At 38.9% G+C, this 15,392-nt stretch overlaps 1 protein-coding gene across 1 annotated transcript in view; it reads right to left on the reverse strand.

The window, feature by feature from the left end:
- Positions 1-15,392, reverse strand: part of dapk1 (death-associated protein kinase 1) — a 74,916-nt gene that overhangs the window by 17,082 nt on the left and 42,442 nt on the right. Inside the window, exons 13-21 of the mRNA XM_057832023.1 lie at positions 14,175-14,273; positions 13,942-14,040; positions 13,663-13,860; positions 13,394-13,591; positions 12,047-12,145; positions 9,734-9,811; positions 5,607-5,826; positions 1,335-1,529; positions 27-224 (exon numbers count right to left, since the gene is read on the reverse strand). Of these exons, the coding sequence (XP_057688006.1) occupies positions 27-224; positions 1,335-1,529; positions 5,607-5,826; positions 9,734-9,811; positions 12,047-12,145; positions 13,394-13,591; positions 13,663-13,860; positions 13,942-14,040; positions 14,175-14,273 (1,384 nt within the window). The remainder of the gene's footprint in view (positions 1-26; positions 225-1,334; positions 1,530-5,606; positions 5,827-9,733; positions 9,812-12,046; positions 12,146-13,393; positions 13,592-13,662; positions 13,861-13,941; positions 14,041-14,174; positions 14,274-15,392) is intronic.

The following is a 15,392-nucleotide window of genomic DNA, read 5'->3' on the forward strand; positions in this document are numbered from 1 at the left end:
CCGTGGCGGGGACGCTTTGGACTTACGGATGTGGTTGTCCAGCGGCGTCAAGGCTTTCAGGGTGTTAAGCCAGTAGCTGATGTGGCTGAGCTGGCTCTCGTAGGACTCCTCCAGACTGAAGACAACCACGTGGATGGCCGTGGCGTCGTTCGCCGCAAAGTAATCGTAGGCACAGTAGTAGACAGGGTTTCCGGAAAACTCCCACACGCTGAAATCTCCCACGCCTACAAAGATACATATAATAGAAACATAATATTCGTGTTTTATTTCAGTCCAATTTTTCGGGTTCCCACACAACTGAAACGCTTTGACCGTTCCAACTTCGAGATGCTCCAACAATTCACGTGAAACAGCCTCTTTCACACTGGCGTCAAGAATATTTTTTGGGGGGACAAAATACATTCATTTTCAATGACAAAAAAACCATTTGAAAAAATTTTAAATGGTACTTGTCCTAGAGTTTTTGTCTGATTCACTAAACTGATACATTAAAAAAAAAAAATCACAAAATCTAGCACATGAAAACTGCCATTGGCTGCCAACCAATTCAGGGTGTACCCCTCCTACTGCCCATAGTTAGCTGGGATAGGCTCCAGCCATAAACTTCAAATATCTATATCATGAAGTCTATGCTCCAGCACACCCTGCAGTCCTCAGGAGGATGAGCAGCATGAAAGATGAATGAATGAATTGTGCACAAAAGTTACCAGCCTAATTTTGGCAGAAATGTACGGTTGCGCCAAATTTTGACAAAAACATCCCTATATATTTCCAATTGCTCCATTCATTTCCAATAGCACATTCAATAACCCAATTGCCCAAAACAAAAACAGGACAGAGAACAGGAAGTGACACAAAAATGCCCCCAAATCAGTAGGAGCTGATTAAAAAAAAAATCAACAGAAGTGACCCGAGACTGCCACCCTAAAGCAATAGGAAATTACCCCAAATCAATAGAAAGTTACCTGAAAATACCCCAAACAGAATGAGACCCCAGAATTAAGAGGAAGTGATCCAAAATCAACAGGAATTGACCCACTGGAGTTTACGGACCAAAAGAGTTAGCGTCCAAACGCAATTTTTCCGGAAATTGTTTTTTGTAGTTCAACAATAGAATAAGAAATCATTCTCAATTTTAAATCTTATCCAAAATTACTGGGAAAATCTTGCTACATAACTCATCGGCCAATTGGCTGCCATCCCTCCCACTTCAAATGGATTGGACATCTACTAGTGATAAACTCATTTCAATTTGCAGCAGGAGGATGATTTGACGCTACATTATTGGAAGTCTATCATCGTCAATATCGCCGAAAGAGTTAGCTGTATCTCACCGTGGATGTTCGCGTGCTGGATGTCGACAGCCCTGGTGGCTAAATCGTCGGCGGCCGCGGCAGGTGACAGGCCACCGTGCGCAGGCGCAAAGACCTCCAGGACGCCTTTGGTCAAGCTGGGCTCGAACATCATGCTGCGGCTGCGCACACTGACATTTTCGCAGCCTGGGTACAAGTTGGAGATGCTCACAGACACTGCAACAGGAAATAGAAAAACAAACAAAAAAAACATTATTTTGTCAAATTTATTTAGTAGAAAAGTATGGATATGTAAGTGGCTGCCACAGCGATGTTTTTCTCTGGTCATCCTCTCCTTAATACATTGCAGTCGTCCTGTCCCATGTGCAGAAAACACCCCTAAAGCATGATGCTACCACCCCCCTGCTTCAGAGTAGGCATGGTGTTCTTGGGATGGTACTCACTTGTTTTCCTTCAAACACTGATTAAGACCGAAAAGTTCAATTTTGATCTCATATGACCACATGACTTTCTCCAAGGACTCCCCTGGATCATCCAAATGGTTATTGGCACACTTAAAACAGGCCTGGACATGTGCTGGTTTAAGCAGAGGAACCTTGCGTGCCCTGCATGATTTCAGACCATGACCTCTTAGTGTATTACCAACAGTAAACTTAGAAAGGGTGGTCCCAGTTCTTTTCAGGTCATTGACCAGCTCCTCCTGTGTAGTTTTTGGCTGATTTTGCATAGAGCCCCAATTCGAGGGAGCTTTACAGTCATGTTTAGCTTCTTCCAATTTCTAATAATTGCTCCAACAGTGGATCTTATCTCACCAAGCAGCCTGGCAATTGCCCCTTAACTCTTTCCAGCCTTATAAAGGTCTACAATTCTGTCTGTCTTTGGACAGCTCTTTGGGGTGTCTGGGGTGGACAGGTGTTTGTATACAGCTAACCACCTCAAACAGGTCAAAAAGTCACACTCAAAAAGTCTACCTCCACTCCACTTATTTAGGTGAATAAATGGAGAGGAGGTTGACTTTTAAAGGCGACTAACAGGTCTTTGAGGCTCACAATTCTAGCTAATAAACAGGTGTTCAAATATTTATTTGGAGTGATTTCTGGATTTGTTTTTTTTGAATTTTTTCCTCACAGTGGACAAGCACCTACAGTGAAAATTTTCTTTGATAAGATGTAAGAAACAGTGTTACTGTAAAAATGAAAAACGGCTTCAGAGTCATATATTAGGATATATAAGTGCAGTTTGAATTTGTGTTCGCCACATGTACATTAAAACGGTTTCGGCAATTGAAGGCATTGTGTTTTCTTCTATCTACGGCATAATCATTGGAGGCTTTCTTACTATGAGTCATTAAAAAAACGCCCCCAAAAAAGGGTAGTATTTTTTTTTTATCGTTTAACCGATTACTTACATATCTACATCTGCCGCAGTGACGTGCGGTAAGGTTCATGGTTGGTGAGGCACTGACTCCTTTAGTGTCAGATTTCCAAATATATAAACCAAAAAGGGTAGCTTATTCAATTGGCTACTGGTTATTTCATATCTCATCAGCATTCTTCACAAAGCACGCGCACACGGTACATATTATCGATACGTAAAAGTAAGAAAATAACATGCATTTGCTCTACAACCTCAATGTGTTGGCAGTCGCAATTCTATAATTCATGCAACATAAATGAGAGTAAAGAGTGGTGTACAAAACCACAGAATTCAATTCTGACCTTTAGTGAAATATTCAGTTGTTTTTAAAACTTTTAATTCTGATACTTTAATCAATTTATTACAGATTGCTAAACAAAAAGTGTGAAAAGAAAAACAGGATATTTTATTTAAGTCCAAAATTTTGTTTTTAAATATTCTATTGTATTTTTCTTAGTCTAAGCTCTTTTTTTTTCATTTTTTTTCTTCATAAGATTGAAATGAAAACTGTTTGTGGTCTTGTGCCTGTCCTTCACCACAAAAACCGCCGTTACTTTGGAAGGGCATAGGTTTGGTCTCAACATTCATAGGGACGATATAACAGCATAACCTGCATGTAGGTACACTTTTTGCTGGGGACGGGACATTAATAAGACCAAACAGATTGGATGAAGGGGGCAAAGGGCCACATTTCTCATGTATATGAACCTAATTAATTAATAGGCAAAAATGATCAATGCAAAATAAATCCTTATCTACTGATAATAACTTTTACATGCATTGGTTCAGATGATACACTGTTCGATTCAAACCTTTGTTTTCAAAAAACACTAAAGAAACATTTTGAAAACTTCCTGAATAAATGTCTGGTTTTTATTAGCAAACATAAACATAATGAAAATAATTCACTTAATAATGGTAGGGTCAATTCTATCCTTACAACATATGGAACTATTGAAAGATCTAAATTCTCTGTATAACTGAACATTATATCATGCAAAAAAGGTAAGGTTGCTTAAAAGTTGGTGGGGACAATTTTAACATCCTGAAAAGTTGGTAGTGTTATGTCCCTACCGTACCTATGCAAACCTACGCCCTTTTTGTAAAAGTCCTCCTTATTTTCCTTTACTTTAAAAAATCTCTCCGCCTCAATGGAGAGGATTGCTTCAATTAGATCGTTCTGTGTTCTATTTGACAAGCCAGAAAACACAGTGGATGTGTCCAAATGTCTAGCTAACCTTTCATCTTTCTCAGCAAAACCATGTAATCGTTCTACATATATGCCATGTTTAGAAGAGCTTACACGCTCATCGTTACCACGAAATGTTAACTCCTGTTTAGCTAGGATGCAGGTTGCATTAATGAGGTCTTTCAAACTCTTTCGGTTTTCCTTTACCTTGGGTGTTGTGGATGCTACCGTTGAGCTGCCGCTGTTCGTCAAAGCCAAATCGATCCTTGAGCTTCCAAAAGTTTTTAAAGCAATCAGGCTTTAAATGTGAGTGGTCGAGCTCCCATGTTTGCTAAGGCTTCGTGGTAGTTTTTTAATGTCACAATATCTCGTGTTAGTCCAGACATTGGCACAAGCTGAGAAGAAAAGGCAGGGAAAGCAGCAAAGGCGATTTTTCGAAGGACAGCCACATAGCCAGTCTTTTCGGGTGTACCAGTCCGTTTGAAAAGCGCGAGTTATCTTCCGTCCCGTAGTTTGAAGCAAACCTTTTAGCTCCGGTGTTGTTAATCGCGTCCACTTTTGACGGAAAGTCCAGTTTCACGTACGCCCCCTTTCAGTGCGGCAGAGTACTATCTGCCGCAACCTGTGCCTTTTCACTGCGGTTTTATTTCCCATCAGCAAAACTAAATGTGTTGCTAACAAACATTAAACCCTAAGGGTTAAAGACATTAGCCAGACTGTGGAAAATCAGGTCAAATAAACGTATCTGGAAACATTATAATGGTGACATGCAGATGTACGGCAACCAGCACGCTCCAATTCCATGTATCAACCCAGTTTGTTATGGATTGCGCAATCAGAGGTGAGGCTTTACTCGTTGCTGCCGCACCTCTCGTTTCATTTCGTTATTTGAACAGGAAATGGGCAAATTCAGCGATTTTGACTATAAAAAATGTTTGAAATGAGTCATACATTAAGAGCAATGGACAAATATTAATATAAATTTGATGCTATAATTATTTTTTTGTCATGATGACAGGTGAGGCTCTGCCTCACCTGCCTCCCCTGACCGCACGTCACTGATCTGCCGTTATCTCTCGAGTGGAAGTGACGCCTGTTCGCGCATGCGTGGCAACAATCCGGTAGCCCATCACGATCGTCGGGTAGTGACAGGCTCTATTGTATCAGATGTACTGTAAGGCGAGTGATTTTCACCACTAAAATACTTTTAACAACATAAATTCTTGGCAGATTTACCATCAGTTTGATTAATAACAAACTGTATTAAAGTGAATATGATTCAGGCCAGGTGTTGAACTTTTTAGTATTTCCGGGTATATAGTTATTTTCACGCATCTCGACTTATTAAAAATTGGTTGAAAACTTAGCAGTTTATAGCTTATTCAAAGTATACTTGCCATCTACTATAATGTTATATTTATCAAATGGCCTCGATGCAAAATGGTCAACAAGTGACAATGCTTTTCCTTGCAGTATGGATCACACATCTATATTTAGATATTGGATATCTACTGTATGGTCATGTTTTAGCATAATAATTCATGCTCAAAAATACACAGGAAACCACAAAAAAATTAAATGAACTAGAACATTTTATCGACCATTATTTTCAAATCATATTTCAACATTTGTTGTTTATATTTTTTATATTAATTTATAAATCAGCAACCAGGCTTTGTATAACCTACCGGCGGGCTTGGAATTGACGGGAGAGTTTGGGTGTCTCGCCGAGTTGGTCATCCGGGTGGTCCGTCGCCGTCGGAAGAAGCTGCGCAGGATGCCGCACTTTAGAGACTCCAGCAACGTGCTTTTGCCGGCCCCCTGCTGGCCAAAAAGTTTAAGCTTGATCCGCGGCTGGACCGTCTGCGTGGACCGCAGCTGCTGGATGAAGGCCAGCTTGTGGTTGTCCTGCACCCAAACACAAAACAGAGCTCTTATCCTACTTTGGGGGTGGAAAAATAGGTGTGCTGAATTTGTCCGCGATTATAAACAGTTTGCTCCTGGGCTCAGAATATTATAGGAGCGGCCCTGGTTTGCACTTTAAGTGCTTTTCTACCTACTCGCGCTGGTGTCCCTTTAGCATACAACACTCAGAGTTAACCCAGTGTAGCAGCGCACTCTCAGGTAGCAATGTTGAACACACTTTTAGCTTTTTAGCTCAGTTAGCATAGCAAAGTTTGTGAGAAGTCGATTAAAGCTAACCCTAGGTGAGTCGACAGATTTTTAAAAAAGACAGGATATAAATCCACAGTTTTCGACAACAAGCTGCTTTGTTAGCATGCTGCTAGCTGAGTCGTTGAGCTGTGTGGGGAGGTAAGGAGAGACACGAGTGCTTTGACAGCGTACTGCCGTGTGCTACCGACTAGCTACAATGCTTGAGCTAGCACTCAAAGTTAACGATGGGAATTTCGACTAATTTCCCTGCCGATTAGTCTCAGATTTTTTTGCGACTAGTCTACAAGCAAGAAAACTCACAATTTAATAAACATATTAAATAAAAAGTTTCAAATTCAAAGGTTTTATGTACGTACCAGCGATTTTAGCCCAAACATTCAGGACGAGTTGTTGATTTGAATTCTATTGATGTAACAAAAAACGACTGACTAAAGGTAAATAAGTGAAAGAGAAATACATTCCTGATATGTTCACCAAAACTTTGTGTTGATCTCTAAATTGTCTGAATCCTTTTAATAATAAATGTTGATTTCCCTTTAAAAAACAAAATAAACAAAAAATGTTTGAAACAGTACATATACCGTATTTTTCGGACTATAAGTCGCAGTTTTTTTCATAGTTTGGCTGGGGGAGCGACTTATGTGTGAAATTATTAACACATTATTATATCATTTCATGTGTTATTTTGGTGTTTTGGCGTGACACTGATGGTTTTGTAAACATCTGTAGCATCTTCTTTATGCTATAGTTATCTGAATAACTCTTAATAGCTATGTTACGTTAACAAACCGGTCATGTTCGCATTTCGTTGTTCATGCATCATGTAACATTATCATACTGTATACTTATTCAGCATGTTGTTTTCTATTGTATTTTTATTTTAAATTGCCTTTCAAGATGACATATCTGTTCTATGTGTTGGATTTCATCAAGTAAAAATGCGACATACTCCGGTGCGACTTATGTATGTTTTTTTCCTCTGCGTTGGCCATTTTATGGCTGGTGCGACTTATACTCAGGTGCGACTTATAGTCCGACGGTAGTTTATTTCATTCATTCATTCATTCATTTTCCATGCTGCTTTTCCTGCTTTTCCTATTTCAATTTTTTAATTTAGAAAAGGAAAAATGTGAATTCTCTTTGTATATATTTATTCATTTATTTTGTATTTATAAGCATTTTATTTACCTTTACTTTTAAATTTTTATCTTTTATTTACTTACAATTGTTAAATTAAAAACGAAAAATCAGTAAAAAAATTTTTTACCCCATTTTTGGTTTAAAAAAAAAAAGTAGTCTCTTTATTTTTTATAACAGTCATATCATACATGTCCATCTTATATTTTTATCTTTATTTATAGTTATGTAGCTTTAGAAAATCAGTGTTAAAAGAAAAATAAATACATACTGTATTCTCTGATTTTTGTACTACGGAAATTTTACAAAAATAGAATTTTAGCGAAAAGCCAGATCTGCTCCCCCCTCAACCCAGCCCGCCATTTGACACCAAAGTGTTTGTCCGTCAAAAAAATTGACACCACTGTCTTTGTACAATAAATGGTGGACAGCTTCTGTTTATAATCAGAATGTTCATTCTTTTACTTAACCCTTTAAGGTCTGGGCCTATTTTGTCTGATTTTGCATGCCTTTGAAGTTGCCTTTATATTTCAAAGAAAGAATTGTTTACGATGGCCTGGTTTGGTCCCTTTTTTTGTGACACCTTGAACTTCATGTCCAAATTGTTGTTTCCTTCACTGATCAATTATAAATCATCATTTTGGGCCCAAAAAGACCAAAAATTCCAAAATCGTTTTGTCAAAATTTTTAATATTGATGTCCAATTGACAACCAAACATGCGTAACGAACCGTTTTGAAACTTTGTAATATTTATTCAACATGTTAGGATGAACATTCAACCAAAAAAATTTAGAATAAATAGTCTTATATTTGACAATTCAACATAAACAACAGGTATAGCCATAGGCGTTTTTTGCCTTTATACATGCTCCAGTCAAAACAGGTTATATACAGCAGACCTAACAGTGAAGAACAGTGAAAAAATATATACCATCTAACACAAAAAGTGTTTAGAGGCCATCTCTTTATGAGTTTAGGTATTGCGGCCAATCGCCTGATGAAAACTACGTACACACAATCAAGCTTCTTGAACACACATTTATATACACAAATTGAGAAGATTGATGTGGGAAAAAATATATATATATAACATTGGGGGGAAAAAAGCATTTTCAAAAATATTTACAATAAACAAGTTAAATTTTTTTCAGTCATGCCACTCCGAAAAGCAGTTTCGTCCTGGAATTAGACACGGCTACATCACACAGCTCACACTTCCATGGGGTGTCGGTCCTCTTTCTACCCTTCCATTTTCATTTCACTTTGCTTTCATTGTCACTATAAATGTACATGAAAATAAGTCAGTATTTATGAAAATAATAAAGTATAAAATAAAAATATATACAGCAATAAATAATAATGGAAATCTATATGTATGACAATAGAAAGAATACCATAGCTGAATATGTGCTACATCCCTAATCTTCATATAGAAAGAAGAACACCACAAATTATAAATTCCTGCCTGGGATACCCACAGTGCACGTACGACTTTGATCTGATATGCACATTTTATTATTATATACACAAACACACACTTATATTGCATCAAAATTAACTTTGTCTTGCAATATCAAAAGAAACTTTCAAAAGAAACGTTTTCAGCATGAAAAAAAAGAGTGAGTTGGTTTACCTCTGCTCGTCGATGGCGTCACCCACGTGTTCAAATCCGTCACTATCTTCACTCGAGGACTCTTCCGAAGAAGACGATGATGACGAATTTGGACCATCCTCTTCCTCAAGTTGATCAGAAGCACAATTGCTTGCGCTAAATTTAGTTTTCCGTTCATTGTCAAAGTCACACAAAGTCGCTGCTCGATCCAGCTCCAACTGGCCGTCGCTCGCCACCTCGCTGCTTCAGAACACTCCTCCCTCTCGTTCGGTTGAACCTCGCACCGCAGTTATATTTATAAAAAATAAAAAAACGCATTTTGTGCTTCCACTGTGACTTCGAAAGGGTTCGTTTGATTTGTGTTTTTTTCATGGAGCTTCCGTTTTGAAAAAGGACTAGAAATGATGGAAATATAGACATAAACAAATGATCCATGCAGCGTTTTAATGTTTTTTTGAGAGGACAATAAAACTATAAAACTTAAATGACAATATCTCACGTTCTAGTTGGTCGATTGACTTCAAATAATAACGATAGTAAACCGCATCTTCCGCACTTTAAAACGAGACCAACCAACGGCATGTGGGTGACGTAATTAAAACGTGAGGGCGCTTCAAAGACGACGTGCGCTGAGGACGCGCCGGCGCGTCCTTCGACTCTCAAGGGTTAAATTTGACAACAAAATTACATTCTATCGTGCTGAACTAAGGCTAATATATTCAAATGCTGACATGTTTTCCTTTCCGAATGTGCCGGATGAGTCATGTAACAAAAGGCTGTCCATGCCAGTGAGTGCTGGCGTGGGTGGGTGAGAGCCCTCCGCACTCCCACTTCCATTTTGCTTTCAATGAAACAACAAATGTCAATCACACTCCAAACCTTTTTATTACCTTTTTAAGCTTTCCTAACAAGGCCACTATAATGTCATGTTGCTCAGCTGACGCCAAGTCCTCAGCGCTTTTTCCATCCTGTAAAAAAGATATATATTCACAGTCGTGAAAAAATTAGGACACCATGAAATATTCAGTTTTTTATTAAGAAATGTTCACATATCAATGTCTGATCTTGGTTTTATCTCTGGAAAAGAAAGTGATTTAATTGCAGGTAAACAACAAAAAATAACATTGTTTTACTCACTAAACCAAATATATCAACAAAAATGCATATTCTGAGAAAAAAGGACGCCCTACCACCTAATAGCTAGTGTTACCCCCTTTGGCTGAAATAACTTCATTAAGACGCTTTTTGTAGCCATCTACCAGTCTTTGACATCCGTCTGAAGACAGTTTGCCCCACTCCTCAACGCAGAATACTTTCAGCTTTGAGATGTTTGAGTGGTTTCTTGCATGTACAGCCCGTTTCAAGTCATCTCACAGCATCTCAATTAGATTAAGATCTGGGCTTTGACTCGGTCATCCCAGGACTCTGCATTTCTTCCTTTTCAGTAAGTCCTGAGTGGATTTACTGGTATGTTTTGGGTCATTGTCACGTTGCAGGGACCTGTTTTGCTTCAGCTTTAATTTTTTCACAGATGATCTCACATGTTACTCAAGCTCCCTCTGATACATGAAAGAATTGTATGTATTCTATGATGGTGAGCTGGCCAGGTCCTGCTGTAGCAAAGTATCCCCAAACCATGACACTTCCACCTCCATGCTTCACAATTGGTATGAGGTTCTTTTCCTGGAATGCAGTGAATGAAAGGGTTTACGCCAAACATGTCCTCTGTTCTGGTGTCCAAATAATTTAATTTTAGATTAATCTGTCCAAAGAACATTATTTCAGAAGTCCTGGTCTTTGTCTACATTCCCACTGGCAAACTTCAGTCTGGCCTTCATGTTCTTCTTGGAGAGCAAAGGTTTCCTCCTTGCACACCTTCCATGAAGGTTAAACTTGTGAAGTCTCTTTCTGATTGTAGAGGCATGCACTTTCACATTAACAGTAGCAAGAGCCTGCTGTAGTTCCCATGATCACATTTTAGGGTTTTTGGAGACTTCTTTTAGCATCTTGCAGTCTGTTCTCGGGGTGAACTTGCTTGGACGGCCAGATCTGGGCATGTTGGCAGTTGTTTTGAATGTTCTCCACTTGTAGACTAGTTTCCGGACAGTGGAATGGCAGATTTTATATTCTTTTGAGATCTTTTGAAATCCCTTACCAGACTCATAAGCGTCTACAATCTTCTTTCTGAAAGCCCCAGACAGCTCCTTTGATCTCACCAATGTGTTTTCTCTCACTTCAACAGTCAGGGGCAGACCAAACAAAAACGGGAGGTTTAAATAAGCCAAGCCTCCTTCAAAACACTGTGTAATGACGTTCTAATCATGCGCACCTGATGTGATACCCCGTGTTTGATTTTAGCCATTTTAAGTAGGATTGAATGTGGGGGTGTCCTAATTTATTCCTCCACAGAAATAGCATTTATTGAATATGACATTTTACAGAAAGTTATCAAATATCTTTTTTTTCAGTTTGAATTTAGTTATATTACTTGAATCTCAAGATTTTAAAAATTGATATTAAATATCCATATGACCAAATATGTTAGAAAACACACAGGCTCCCATAGGGTGTCCTAACTTTTTTCACATGACTGTATACAGTATATATAATAGGGGTGTAATGGTACAAGTCACACAAGTCACGATTCGGTACGTACCTCGGTACGGGGGTCATGGTTCGGTACGACAGGAAAACCAAAAAGGCTTTTTTTAATCACAGCATTTGAAAGTTAAAGTTTGTTCTATTGGCTACAACTAAAACGCAGCTCTTATTAAGTGCAAAATGAATAGAAGAAAACATCAAATATGTGAATTTATGTTTTTATTGCTCTAACATTCTTTAATTCAGTTTAAAGCCAGGTAGCACTCGCCCCCTGCCACTCTGTACATTCACCATAACTTTCCTCATAGTGATCAATGATAACTTATTCGTCTGTTTTGGTTTGTGTTCTTTTTTCCCGTAATGTCCGTTGTTGGGTTAAACGCATAACCTCCACCGCCCATTGGATTGGAGGACTAAAAGTGACATGAATTTTTATTTATTCATTTATTTTTACTCAAATGTATTTGCCGTTTGACTATGCACTGAACCGTAATGCCCGTACCATGACGGTGCGGGACGAATACAAATACAGTACCGTTACACTTTTGATACATGAGCATTGATAAAATCATATACGTGAATGTTTTTTTAAGTAGGCTTACGTTGGTGACGGCATCCGTATTGGCGCCAGAGAGGCAGAGGTGACGCACAACTTCAAGGCCCCCGTTGCTGGCAGCCAGGTGGAGGGGGGTCCGGCCATACTGTTCAAAGAAAAAGGAAGGACATCGTCAATAATAGTTCGTTTGAGCCGTGAGTTTAAATAGCTGTCATTGACGGCGCTAGACGTCCAATCCACATTGTCAGTCAAAATGGATCAGACATTCAGCGCTGTCAATGGCAACCTATGAGTTAAATGAGTGCCGTGTAAAACAAAGTAAGTAAATGTTCATAAAAGTCAATTCAATTGAATACTGTTGGCAAAGGCCAGCAGAGATTTACTAGTAAACCTATTAAACAAAGCACTAATACTGGATTATCACAACTAAAATCCAAAGAGGTGTTAAATGTTTGGATATGGATACAATCATTGCATTTGTTTGGGAAATGACTTGAAATCCCTCCCTTTTTTAATGTGAAAATACAAACAGCAAAGGGAAATGACTAAAATTGCGAAGTTTCATGGTATTTAAAGCCTATTGAAAGAGTAAAATTACAGATTTTTCCATTTGATATTGATATGTCAGGAACAATCGGGCTCAATCAGTTGCTTGGCAATCTTGAGAAGACAAAAAATGCAAACTAAAGATGTCACAGAGCATTTATTTGCTAGTCAACTAATAACTTATTATTTTTGTGTAAAGTCTGTTAATCAGATCATATAAATCATGTTATTTTACTGATTATAGTGCAGAAATTATGGAATATTTTAAAATATTTTTAAAAAATGAAAAAATACATTAAAAAAAGACAAAATTTACTTTTTCATTTTGTTGTTTTTTTAATTTATTAATTATTTATGAATTTATTAAAATTCAAGTAAAAATTATAAAAATATTCGATTAGTTAAAAAAAAAAAGTAAAAAAAGCAATTAGGTTTTTCCTTTTCTGTTTATGGTCTATCAAAAACTTAACATTAAAAAAAAAAAAAAAAAACATGGTTTTTATCTTTTTAAAAAAAAAAATTTTTTTAATAAAAATTGTCGCAAAATACTATACTGTATTTACTGTTTTTTTCCCTTTTTAAAATGTTTAAAAAAAAACTTAAAAAAAAAAAAAAAAAACAGTAAAAATAGATGAATAAGAGAATATTTTCTGTTTACTCTACAATGAGCAAAGGGGCTTACAAAAAGAGGATTTGGATAACTCTGAGGTCAAATGATTGTGGAGTAATTGTATAACTGATTCGTCGATTAATTGCAGCGGCCCTAATGCTAACGCCAAAGAGGCTGTCGAAAGTTTTGAGCTCCAGTTCCACTTTCACAAACTCGAAAGAAGAATGCTAACGTTACCTTGTTGGGGATGTCGAGTACGGCTCGGGCAGCGCAGAGTGCGACCACAACCGGCAGGTTTCCGTCCTTGCAGGCGATATGCAGCGGCACGTTGCCGTGGCGATCCTGACGGTCCGTCTGACAGCCGCGAGTCAGCAGGCATCGGACCACCTCCAGCTGGCACCGCCGCACAGCCAGGTGGAGAGCGGTGTGGCCGTCCTGGGGGAAAACAAAGAAATTCTTACTATAGGAATAAGAACGACTGAAAAGTTGAAGAAATGTAATCCGACTTTGTCGGTGGTCTCCAGGTCGGCACGGTGGTCCGCAAGGCACTCCACGATGTCCACGAACCCACGTGCGGACGCGGTAAGCAGGGCGCTCTCGCCTTCACGATTCTTGGCGTCCACGCGGCAGCCGGCCCGGCACAATGCCCGGGCCACGGCCGAGTAGCCGTGCCAGGCCGCGCAGTGCAAAGCCGTCTCTCGCTCCTGAACATGGGAGGCGAGGCTTAAAAAAACAGCTTCCGAAAGCGAAATTTTGCCTGGGTTTGAACCGGCCAACTATCTCGCCTTGTCACAGAGGTCAGGGTTTGCCCGGATGCCGCAGAGGTAGCTCACCACATCCACATTGCCGTAGCGAGATGCCACGTGCAGAGCTGTTTCACCAGACTGGGGACAATTGACATCAAAGAAGTGTTATACTTGCACAACTAGAATAAATCAGTATATAGTCAAAGTTTCACAAGTTAAAACCCTTCAAACTATGTTAATGTGTGCGACTGAGGGATTTCTTGATTAGTGACCTTATCTTGTACGTCCAGAGGACATTTGTTGGCATGGAGGAATTTGAGGGTGTCCACGTGACCGTGTCTCGCTGCGTAGTAGACGGCGTTGGCTCCACTCTGTTAAAAAAAATAAACAAATACTGTAAGTACAAACGCTCAGCAAAAACATACAAAACATATTGTACAAAATACACACGCAGGAATGGGTTCACGCATGACAATGTGCATCTAGGCACATTCAGGTGAATAAGATTGATGGTGCCAGGATTAACAATCGGGTAGCAAAGAGTAGGATGGCGACCTATTAATACTCACAGGTGATTTTCCTAATACTGTACTGGGTTCCCCGCCTTGCATTGCATGCGGCTCGACCTTGCCCTATCCATACGGTTCATAACCGCATCAGAGTATAACAGTGTTATTTTTTCAGTAGTGAGTAATCAAATTAATTACTTTTCACATCTTTGCAACGCCGTTACTGTTACTGAGGATGTGAAGGGACGCGTTACTACAATTTGTTTGAATGAAGCGCCAATTGTTGACAGTTGATTTTGTCACACATTAACTGCCTCCTGCCTGGATAGAGCAGAGCGGAAGCGGGGAGGAGGGAAGGGGGTTGTGACGCAGTTACAAACGTGATGATGATTGGCTAGCTGGGGGGATCATGCCCTGCTTAGTACAGGTGTTCTATCGAATAAGAAAGCTCCCTGTCATTGACACCATCTTAACGGCGGGGACTATCGAGGCCAACTGTATCGTCGACAAATTTACCTTACGTTTTGAGTAGGGCTGTCAAAATTATCGCGTTAACGGGCGGTAATTAATTTTTTAAATTAATCACGTTAAAATATTTGACGCAATTAACGCACATGCCACGCTCAGACAGATTTAAATGACAATATAGTGAAATGCCCACTTGTTGTGTTTTGTGGAGTTTTGCTGCCCTCTGCTGGCGCTTGGGTGCGACTGATTTTATAAGCTTCAGCACCCATGAGCATTGTGTAAGTAATTATTGACATCAACAATGGTGGGCTACTAGTTTATTTTTTGATTGAAAAATTTACAAATTTTATTAAAACGAAAACATTAAGAGCGGTTTTAATATAAAATTTCTACAACTTGTACTAACATTTATCTTTTAAGAACTACAAGTCTTTCTATCCATGGATCGCTTTAACAGAATGTTAGTAATGTTAATGCCATCTTGTTGATTTATTGTTATAATAAACAAATACA

Source organism: Corythoichthys intestinalis, chromosome 3, assembly GCF_030265065.1.
Source record: "Corythoichthys intestinalis isolate RoL2023-P3 chromosome 3, ASM3026506v1, whole genome shotgun sequence".
In the NCBI taxonomy this organism is placed as follows: domain Eukaryota; kingdom Metazoa; phylum Chordata; class Actinopteri; order Syngnathiformes; family Syngnathidae; genus Corythoichthys; species Corythoichthys intestinalis.